The 12,218-nt window shown below is 24.5% G+C and overlaps 1 protein-coding gene and 2 long non-coding RNA genes across 3 annotated transcripts; 2 read left to right on the forward strand and 1 right to left on the reverse strand.

Annotated features, from left to right (window-relative positions):
- Window positions 1-3,757: 3,757 nt before the first annotated feature.
- LOC109159479 lies at window positions 3,758-3,985 on the reverse strand. Its single transcript, XR_002050585.1, has 2 exons — window positions 3,912-3,985; window positions 3,758-3,825 (listed from the first exon to the last, which is right to left on the reverse strand). It is a non-coding gene; the product is annotated as an uncharacterized LOC109159479 (long non-coding RNA).
- Window positions 3,986-7,728: 3,743 nt separating this feature from the next.
- Window positions 7,729-9,038, forward strand: LOC109159434. The gene is made up of 3 exons (XR_002050564.1): window positions 7,729-8,001; window positions 8,098-8,228; window positions 8,820-9,038. It is a non-coding gene; the product is annotated as an uncharacterized LOC109159434 (long non-coding RNA).
- Window positions 9,039-10,896: 1,858 nt separating this feature from the next.
- Window positions 10,897-11,979, forward strand: LOC109159138 (ribonuclease MC-like). Its single transcript, XM_019307171.1, has 2 exons — window positions 10,897-11,241; window positions 11,515-11,979. The coding sequence occupies exons 1-2, from the start codon at window positions 10,897-10,899 to the stop codon at window positions 11,977-11,979; spliced, it is 810 nt and encodes a 269-aa protein (XP_019162716.1).
- Window positions 11,980-12,218: the final 239 nt, after the last annotated feature.

The following is a 12,218-nucleotide window of genomic DNA, read 5'->3' on the forward strand; positions in this document are numbered from 1 at the left end:
TCCAATTAACCTAATTTCTGTTTCTTTTTTTCATTTTTAATTTTCAGTCAATTATTAATATTCATTTATTTTCCAATTTACCTAATTTTTGTTCAATTTTTAATTGATGATGATGTAGAGAATTATTGTGAAATATTTCTGTTCATTTTTTAATTTACCTTTACTATTTACTATTGTTTCGGCGGGAAATCAGGTAAATAGAATTTTGTTTTTAATTATAGTATAGATTTTCTAGCAATCCAAACACTCCCTTAGTATCCCATAAAAAAATGAATAAAGAAAAGTCACTTCATTAAGAAAATTAAAACTAATTAAAGTAAATCTAATCATGTTATATTTATTTGTAACTGTATATTAATTTCATTTTGAAATCATTGCTTCACATATTTGAATTATTTATTTTTTCTTTAATTATTATAAACATAAATGATATTGTACTAATTAATTTATGATGTTTATCAAATTGTATTTTTAAAAATATAGTGTTTTACCCATGTGTTGCACATGAATTTTTTATATTATGAATTTAAAAATAAAAATAGAAAACAATTAAAAGATGTTATAATGTACAATATAATAATATAGTTGGACTTTTATATATTTGGTCAAGTATCTATTTTCATAACATACAAAATTAAAATTAAAATTTTGTATACTTAATATAATCTCTAATCATGTACATATTTAGATAAATTTATTGTAAAAATTCAGATAATTAAGTTGATTCATTCCTAATTGTATTTTATATATATTATAATTCTAAAAATATGAATACTAACTAAGAGAATTGTACTTAGAAATAAAAAATATATATATAAATTTTAAATTTTGTATGAATAAATTTAAACTCTAATCGGACGCATTTCCTCATATGATTGTATAATACATTGTATATACACATAATATTTATTAATATGTATATAGAAAAATTCTATAATATAATTTCATTAATTATAATTTATATTGATAGAATTATAATTAAAAAATTATAGTGCATTTAAATATTGTATGATTATTATTAGTATTAATCAGTGAATTCCGTTTCTTTTTTCATTTTTAATGAATTGAGGATTCTTTTTTTTTTTTTTCATATTTTACTACAACTTTTTTTTTATACTGATTATTGTTAGTATTAATTAATCAGTGAATTTCGTTTCATTTTCAATTTTTTGTGAATTAAGGATTTTGTTGTTTCTATTTTACTATGAACCTGTTCACTAATTATTATTAATATTATTAATTGATAATTTTTTCCTCTTTTTTATTGTTTGGGCGGGAAAGTAAGAAATGATGATTTTGTTTTTAATAATAGTATAGAGTATAGATTTTTAGTGAATTTAAGATCTTTTTTTATTTTCTTATTTTATTGCTAACCTTTTTACTGATTATTATTATTAGTAGTATTAATTAATCAGTAAATTCTGTTTCCTTTTCTATTTTTCATGAATTAAGAATCTTTTTTATGACTTCAAAAAAGAATCTTTTTTATATTTCTAATTTTGGGTAGAATTTTGCTTTTTATTTTACTGTTATCTTTATTATGATCTTCTTTTTTTTTTTTTCACAATCTTCCATTTTTTATTTCATTTTCATTGAATTAAGACTCATTTTTTATTTTTCTATTTTACTGGTTATTAGTAATCAGTAAATTCCGTTTATATTTTTAGTTTTTAGTGAATTAAGGGTATTTTTTATTTTCCTATTTTACTACAAACTTTTTTTTACTGATTATTGTTAGTATTAATTAATCAGTGAATTTAATTTCCTTTTCTACTTTTCGTGAATTAAGTTTTTGTTTTCTATTTTACTACTAACATTTTTACTAATTATTAGTATTATTAATTGGTAATATAATTTTTTTTTCGCTTTTTTTATTGTTTGGGAAGGAAAGTAAGAAAGGAGGATTTTTTTTTTTGAAAATAAGAAAGGAGGATTTTGTTTTTAGTAATAGTATAGATATTTTGGAAAGGATGATTTTGTTTTTAGTAATAGTATAGATGTAAACCAATTAAATCTTTCAATTTAAACAAAAGACATAAATTTAAAATTTAAAATTTAAAATATAAAATCTATATGCTTATTTGTGCAGTTTACTGCAGTTTACTGAATATGTTTATTACCAATTAATTATATTACCAAGTATATTATAAAATACCATACATATTATTACCAATTATGCTATTATGTTATTACCTAATTAATTAATTAATATTTTTTGTACACGGTATTACCAATAGAATATTTAATTAATTGACTACAAAAATTTGAGCGGAAAAATAAAATAGAATATTTAATTAATTGACTACATGGTATTAATTTTATAATTAAGGTATAATATTATTAAATTAAAATTATTTAAAATATATAGATTCACAATAAAAAAATCTTATTAAATTTGGATATTAAAATTATATATTTATAATTTTATATTAAAGATGAAATTATAAATAATTAAGTTTCAATAAGTTTAGTTATTTCCTAAGTTATATATGGTTAGTAATGAATATTTTCTATATTAGATTATCCTTATATATGATTTACCCGTATTAATCATCACTATATTATATTAATATATAATTATTTTAATATAATATATAATTAAAACTAAACATATGGGTAATATTTATTCAATATTATTATAACAGTATTACAATTGTAAATTTACAATTATAACTTTGTATATGAAAAACATAGAAACTTAAATAGTTTAAATCAAAATTATTAAAAACAATGCGTCTACAATACAAAATAAATTATATTTGATTTAATAATTAATTATTTATATAATTGCCTAATATAAATTTACAATTATTAATAATTATTTGTGGTAATTATTAGGCATTAAAAAAAATAAAAAGAATAAGAAAAACAGAAGAGGAAATAATATATAGATGTCATACGATATCTTACATAAGCAAATTGATAGAAAATTTAATCTATAATTATAGTAAGAACAGGAAAAGTAAGAAAGAATATATTATATTAGGTATTGTATTACTATATTTTAATATACAATTATTGTACATAGAAAAAATTTATTTTTATTAATAGTATAGAAAAAAATTAATTTCTTTAAATTTTAAATAAAACGTTACCATAATTATATATAGTAATTTGTCATATATAAATTTCTTACTTTAATAATATTAATCATATAATATTGTATTCTATTAATAAAAAATAAAATCCTCCCTGCATAACACAAAGAGAACAATAAAAAAATACCATCAGATACTCAGTACTTAAAACACAACCAATATATTTAAATAAAAAATGTATGGAACAAATAATCCATACTCTAGAAACAAACAAAAAATATAAGAACATTGGTTTTATAAGAATTTAATTACAGGAAATCAAGTTTAGGTCAATAAAAGCAAAAAACACTAAATGGTACTTTTAAGTATGCATATAGAGATATTTTAATTTATTGGCCTTCAATTCTTTCTCAGAATAAGAAGAAGTATGTTCATTAGATGAAGAGGAACTACTTTCCACAACATTCTTCTGAATCTTGCCATCGATTTTTTTCTCTCTATAGTATCCCCTACTGACTCCGTAACCATTGCATCGCACAAATAACAAAAATCATGCCTGAAAATAAAATAGATAAACAATATTACAAAATTATTGTTTGAAACAAAACAATAATACAAAAAAAAAAATACATATAATACAAAATTAAAAAAAAAAAACAATAATTAAAAACTATGGAAGATCAATTACAGACAAAAATAATACGAAAAATATACGTTTCTAAAAAAATTAAACATTTCTGCATCGGCTTAGTCAGAGCAACTACAGCTGGTCTAAAGTGGCATCGACCTGGACAAATACATGATAAAGAATGTAAATGAAAAAATAATATATTTTTTTCACAGAAATAGAAATAGCTAAAAGAGAAATTGTACCTTTAATGCATTGAAATATGCATATTAGTTTGAGCAACTATTGAACCACAATGATTAAATTGGTGATGAGAGAGTCCCCTTCAAGGGAAAAGAAGGATGCAATGTAAAATGAAGAGTTTAATTTTTTTAGTCATCTCATTGTATTTATAGGTAAAAAATATGAGAATTGTAAATTTGTAAGATTTTTCAAAAGGAAATTGTATTTATTTATTTAAAGTATTGCCATAATTAATTTATTATATTGATTTATTCTTTAAAGTATTGCCATAATTAATTTATTATATTGATTTATTCTTAATTAAGTCATTATATTAATATTCCTAATTAATTTTATTCTTAATTAATTCACACGTACCAATCCCAAATTATTCTTTCCATAAACAACATAATATATATTAATTTACATAAATGACCCTAAGTTTTAGGGGGAAAATTTGTTTGGAGGATTTTACTTTTATATATATATAGATTATATTGATTTATTCTTTAAAGTATTGCCATAATTAATTTATTATATTGATTTATTCTTTAAAGTATTGCCATAATTAATTTATTATATTGATTTATTCTTAATTAAGTCATTATATTAATATTCCTAATTAATTTTATTCTTAATTAATTCACACGTACCAATCCCAAATTATTCTTTCCATAAACAACATAATATATATTAATTTACATAAATGACCCTAAGTTTTAGGGGGAAAATTTGTTTGGAGGATTTTACTTTTATATATATATAGATATATAGATATAGATTGTACATTAAAATATGGTAATACAACTCATAATATAATATTTTCTTTCCTACTTTTCCTATTTCTACTATAATTCTAGATTAAATTTTATTGATTTGCCATATGTAAGATATCGTATGGCATCTATATATTATTTTCTCTTCTGTTTTTCTTATTATTTTTATTTATTTTTTTAATGCATAATAATTACCACAAATAATTATTAATAATTATAAATTTATATTAGGAAATTATATTAATAATTAATTATTAAATCAAGTATATTTATTTTGTACGGTAGACGCATTGTTTTTAATAATTTTGATTTAAACTATTTAAGTTTCTCTATTTTTCATATACAAAGCTATAATTGTAAATTTAGAATTGTACTACTTTCATAATAATATTGAATATATTTACCATATGTTTAGATTTAATTATATATTATATTAAAATAATTATATATTAATCTAATATAGTGATGGCTAATACGGGTAAACCATATATAAGCATAATCTAATATAGAAAATATTCATTACTACCCATATATAACTTAGGAAGTAACTAAACTTATTGGAACTTAATTATTTATAATTTCACCTTTAATATAAATATATAATTTTAATAAACAAAATTAATAAGATTTTTCTTAATGTGGATCTATATATTTTAAATAATTTCGATTTAATAATATTATACCTTAATTATAAAAATAATACCTCTTATATATATATATATATATATATATATATATATATATATATATATATATATATATATATATAATCTTCCTATTTCATTTTTCCGCTCAAACTTTTGTACTCAATTAATTAAATATTCTATTTATAATATTGTGTACAAAAAATATTAATTAGGCAATAACATAATAGCATAATTGGTAATAATGTGTATTGTATTTTATAATATAATTGGTAATATAATTAATTGGTAATAAACATAATCAGTAAACTGCACAAATAAGCATATAGATTTTATATTTTAAATTTTAAATTTTAAATTTATGTCTTTTGTTTAAATTGAAAGATTTAATGGGTTTACATTCCTTTGAATATTCATTTGTTTTATTCATTTACCCACACATGCATGTCCATAAGTGAAATTATAGTATTTAAAAGAATATTACAAAAATAATTATTAACTGAGAATAAAAACGACACGGAATTTAGGTCAATTGAAATAGGAAATGACTATAAATAATCGACTGAAAATTAAAAATGTTTTTAACTGACTCAAATGCACAAAATGAAATGAATATTAATAATTGATTAAAAAATAAAAATAAAATGAATGTTAATACTTGAATATTAATAAATTACTGGAAATATAAATTTTTTTTATGAAAATTAGGTCAATTGAAAAAGGAAATGAATATTAATACTTGAATATTAATAAATTACTAAAAATATAAAAATTACTAGTATAAAATGTATTAATAAAAATGTAAAATGAAGTTTGCATCTTAATGTTTAACCGAGATAGAAAGAAATATTAATCTCGGTTATATATTTTATAAAATGTAAAGTTTGTGGAAATATTAATTAATTAATTAATATGTATTAAAAAGAATAATTGACTGAGAATAAAAATGACACAAAATTTAGGCCAATTGAAATAGGAAATCACTATTAATAATTGACTGAAAATGAAAAATACTTCCAAACTGACTCAGTATATAGAAAGAATATTAATCTCGGTTATATATTTTATAAAATATAAAGTTACTCGAAATATAAAAAGAATATGTATATATATGTTACTGAAATATAGTTATGTAAAGATATGTATTTAAAAATCGAAAATGAAATAGAATCATTTAGTATCCACAATTTATAAGGAAAATTTTGTAATTAAAGATGGAAAATGTTTTGCAATACGAGATGGAAATATAAGGTTTAGCCGAGATGGAAATAATATTAATTGATATGAAAATTAATAATTTTTACACCAAATGTTATTTTATACTAAGAATATAAGGATTGTGTAATTATAAGGTTTAGCCGAGTATGTCAAAAAAAAAAAAAGTTTAGCCGAGATGGAAAAAATATTAATCTCGGTTATATATTTTATAAAATGTAAAGTTACTGGAAATATTTAAAAAAACGTGTGTATATATGTTACTAGAAATATAGTTGTGTAAAGATATATATATTTACAAATGAAAAATTGAATAGAATCGTTTAGTATCCACAATTTATAAGGAAAATTGTGTAATTAAAGATGGAAATGTTTTTGCAATGCGTATGGATGATTCAAAAGAAATTAATTATGACTGATTTTGTAGCACATCTTTATTCAAAATTATAGGACCTCATTACAATACACATATATAAAGATGTAAAATTATGTATAGAATGTGTAAGGAAGATTTTGCTTAAAGATGGAAAACAAATTAGACCAATTGGAAAAGGTAATGAATATTAATATTTCACTCAAAATTAAATATGATCCCCAGATATAATTCAATGATCAGATATTTAAAATATCTAAAGTTTCAGTACTTAAAGCGCACATTTACACATTGACTATTAATTTTGATCAATTATTTGATCGAATTCAAGCAATGGTAACATTAGAAAATACAACCGATCCAACTCAATTCATCAATTGTATTATATAATATTCGATATAATAATTTATATAATTATATATCGATTCAAATATTCTTAAAATATTTTAACAAATTCATTCCGTGCATCGCACAGGGACAAATACTAGTTATAGAATGAAATAGGGTTTACATAATAACATCCGAAACGAAAGGGTTGTCCATCCGCCTAACCGAACCGAACGATGCACCCCTAACCATTTCTACTTTTTACACTGGGTCAGGGGTGGGCATATTTCGGGTCTAGCCCGAATTTTCGCGGGTTCAACTCGGAAAAATGCAGTCCGGTTCGGATATGAACCGTTCGGGTCCAACCCGATAAAAACTGTGTTGAAGGCTAGTAATTCGGTTTGGTTCGCGGGTTTAAAATATTAGATTCGGATTCGACTCGATACCCGTAATATACGTATAGTATATAAATAATAGTTAGGGTTAGATAATCTGGAGTGTTGTGTTATGCTTTCGAGTTCCGCCTTGTTTCTCTCTTGCGATTCCCTTCTCCTCTGTTCTTTGTCTCTCAGATCTCATCTCAGTATATCATCCATCACTCTCTCAAGTCTCACCATCTCCAATCTCCAGTCTCCGCCTCTTAGCTCTCAGTTCTCACACCCTCTCCAACTCTCCGCCGTGGTTCACTGGTTCCGCCTCTCCACCGGAATGCGACTCCGACTTCGGTCCTCTCGGTTCTCGCCTTCGCTCAGGCTCTCAGACACTCAACCCATTCTCGGTGAGTTCTCTCTAACCTATCAATTTCAGTCTTTTAAATTTTAATTTACTCATACGGATAGTCTTTGACGTTCATTCTCTCACACTTTCTTCACAGGAAACCCTAGATCTGCTAAGCACAACGTAGATCTGGGCAGATCTTTGAGGCTTCGACTGGCGGTCCCCTACTCAAAGGGAAAAAACCAAACTTGGCCATAAATATCTAAAAAATCTATGTCTCATTAACAGGTAATTTACTATTTTTTTTGGCTTTTTATTTTCTCGAAAATATATGTTTTGGGTTTTTTAATTGTGTTTGGAAAAAAATTCTTTTTTTTTTTTTATTAATTTGCCAAATGCTTTTGGTATAATTTCTCTTTTATTAATAGTTTTCGAATACACTATTAGTAGATATAGCCAAGTAGATCAATTTTGATTTGAAAATAAGTAGATCTTACAAATTCATGTGCATTAAGGTTGATTCAAGTGATTTTTCTCCCTTATCTCATTTAAATATTGTAAGTATTTATTTGTATTGGTGAAAGAAATACCATTTTGGCTTAGTTGCTTAACTTGCTTTGTTCTCTTTTGTGCTTTGACAAATGAAGTGTGAATTGCTTCTCCCTACTTTTGGAATAGCAATAGCTTGTTTATACTGCAATGCTATTTGAATCTGCAAACCAATCTAATATTACATTATTTTGTCACACCATTTCTCTATTTATGTTCTTTCTCTCTTCAAATAACAGTGATATTGGTTCAAATATATGCATGAATTGTCGCACTACAAAATGACACATTGAAATGATATTTATCTCACTTTTCTTCTTTTTATTGTAGCAACATATGGAATTTGAGGAGGGGGAATACAACTTCAACAGCTTTAACTGAACTGACAAGGATTTTTCACTGCTTTTTTTTGTTTTTAAAAAAAAAAATTGTTATTTATGCTTCATGTCTCTAATCATTATTTTATTAGATTAGTAAATTGTTGTAATGTTAAAAAAGTTTTTTGTTGTAAATTATTAATTTAGATCTTTTAGGTTTATTTTAGAATTTTATTTTCTTTCTTTATTTTCTCAATGCCTTTTGATGTAATAGGGGGGGTCTTATTACTTTATTTCTAATACTTGTATAACTTTCCAGCTCAGAACATTTAGAAATTTTGATTTTTTAAAAAAGATTTATATTTTTGGGTTTAATCACCCGAACCCGATGTACCTGAATCCAAAAAGAACCCGTTAAATTTGGGTTCAGTTTTGGATTTAAAAACACAGGGCCCGAAAACTTTCGAGTAACATATTTAGGCTCGGGGCGAACCTGAACCTGACCTGTGCCCAACCCATCAAACTGAGCTATTTATTTGTGCATAATGTTTTAGTTGGCTTTATTGCTTAAATGTGTATTCAGTATTCTAAATATTTATTCATTCACAGCCTGACGCGCCTCACGTGTTAATTTTTAAGCCCTTGTTTCTTCCATTTTATTTTATTTTTTTGGATCTGACATGATGTGGGTTGTTGCAGGAGATTTATTTCTCAAATCATTCACCCTACATTTGCTATTATCCTAAGAGCATCCTTATCAGTTGGGATATTAGGGGAGAATGTAAGAGTGATTACGAAAGATAATGTGGGAGGGGAGAAAAAAAAACTAAAACTGAATTTTTAAATAAAAAAATATATAACCCAAACGCATGTCAGGTGCGCTTGACGCACAGCCGGGTGCGTGCACGGGGCTTGGTTGTTGCCTTGCTGTTACAAGGCTTTCTCCTTAAATCTCGCTTTCTCCTTAAATCTCTTTCATTTATTTCTTTCCTACATCAATTATTATCTTCAAGAAAGAATTCATCTGACATTATTTTCATATTCTTCTCTATTATGGATGCTCTAAACAAGAGAGAATTCATCTGACATTAACTTCAAAATAGCCACAGATGGTGATGCTTGATCAGTTAAAGTTGTCTAGTTATATTACCCACGCTTCATCGGATGTTTAAATGACAATACACTTAAAACCTAAAAGATGCGCTGGTTATTATTAACAATAAAACGGCACCGTATTACTTGAGCGGGAAACTTTTATCTAATTTTAATTACGAAAGGGATGTGGCTTTATTATTATAGTATAGTAGGATAGGTATAGTATTAGCTCAAAGTTCATTGGTGCATCGATGCATGTATTGATGTATAGGTTAAGAAAGAAATTTAGTAATTTTTTCTCTTGCAAGGAGGTTCAGTGAATTACCTTTAATTTTGCCTTAATTAATGCTTCCATAAAAGTTAATTAAATAATGATTTGCTTTGTCTATGATTCAAAATTAGTGAGGATTATGTGGTATTAGCTCTTTTTAATGTGTAATAATTACAATAATTATTTCAGCATGAAAGCAAATCAATAAATTTGCATCCCTAACTATCAATATTTAACCTTTATGACTAACTTAATTAGTACCTAATTAGTATATTTAGTTGTCTACATATATATATTAACTATCAATATTTAACCTTCATGGCTAACTTAATTAGTACCTAAGTATATATATATATATATATATATATATATATATATATATATATATATATATATTAATATTTAACCTTTATGACTAACTTAATTAGTACCTAATTAGTATATTTAGTTGTCTACATATATATATATATATTAACTATCAATATTTAACCTTCATGGCTAACTTAATTAGTACCTAAGTATATATATATATATATATATATATATATATATATATATATATATATATATATTAATATTTAACCTTCATGACTAACTTAATTAGTACCTAATTAGTATATTTAGTTGTGTCATAGAAGAGATCAACAAATCTTATTATAAAAGGGTATTATATGCCACTCTTAATGACCAACCTTCATTACTAGAGTTTTTATTCCAAAAAAAAATGAATAGGTTTGTGTTTGTGGTTCTTCTTCTTTGTTTGAAAGTGAGTGATGCCATCTGTTCAAATTTGAATTCACATATGCAACTATCTAAGCTTCCTCTCCTTCCTCCCCCTCCCCCTCCCTCTCCACCTCCACCTCCACCTCCACCTCCACCTCCACCTCCACATTGGCATGGGTTTCATTTATCACTGTTTTGGCCTCCGGGCTATTGTAGAGTTATAATGAGTGCACATGTGAACTGTATATATGCTAAAATAAGAGAGGATTTCACTATTCATGGCCTTTGGCCACAAGTTACGCAAGGTCAAAATCTTCCAACGGCACCGTTATATAATCCTAACTTGGTAAAATTATTATTATTATTATTATTATTATTATTATTATTATTATTATTATTATTTAACATGGTACACCTGTTTTTAGTGAACTTTCCAGAAACAATTTCAAAAAAAAAAAAGAAAATATTGATATATATATATATATATATATATATATATATATATATATATATAATTTATATTAATTTATAAACTCAATTCTTAGCCATTTACATGTAAACTTTGATTGGTTTATACATTTTGTAGTAATTAATTTTTTATTTTAAATGGCATTTGCAGATGTATCCAAACTTGCTGTCCAGATTAAATCGCTTTTGGTTAGACTATTATGGGAATTACAATAACAGGTTTTGGAGGTACGAGTGGAATACTCATGGCATGCTCTCAAATAATCTACTCCCCCAAGTAGATTATTTTGAAAAGACCGTACAGTTATATATTGCATACAATATAACTACTATCCTTGCACGCGGGAAAATTTTCCCAGACAATAGTGCACCTACAACCGTTACTAGTATTTTGGGGGCATTCAGTCAAATTCAGGTTAAGCGGGGATTCACTAATATTAGGCGTCCAGCGGTTATATGCCGGACAGCTTCTAATGGTAGGACGTATATAACAGAAATAAGGTTTTGTTACGACGTTTCGGCTACTAATTTAGTAGATTGTAGTGTAGGAAGTTCTAATTCATGCACTGACCAAAATTCGGCCAATATGCTATATATTTATTTGAAAAGGAAATGAAGTATTATTTTCATTTGCCTTGTTTTCATTTTGGAATTTTATTTTGGCAAGCAGGGCGCGGAGCCAGAATTTTTGTTCAGTGAGGACGGAACATTACAACAAAATAGATAGTTTGAAAAAAAATGAAACACTTAAAAAAAGTATAATCATAAATATTATTGGATATGAGTAAAAAATAAAACATATCAAAACTTTATAAAAATATTAATAACAAAATATGAAACCTATAAAATACATCT

The sequence above is a fragment of the Ipomoea nil genome, unplaced genomic scaffold (assembly GCF_001879475.1).
Source record: "Ipomoea nil cultivar Tokyo-kokei standard unplaced genomic scaffold, Asagao_1.1 scaffold0302, whole genome shotgun sequence".
NCBI lineage: Eukaryota > Viridiplantae > Streptophyta > Magnoliopsida > Solanales > Convolvulaceae > Ipomoea > Ipomoea nil.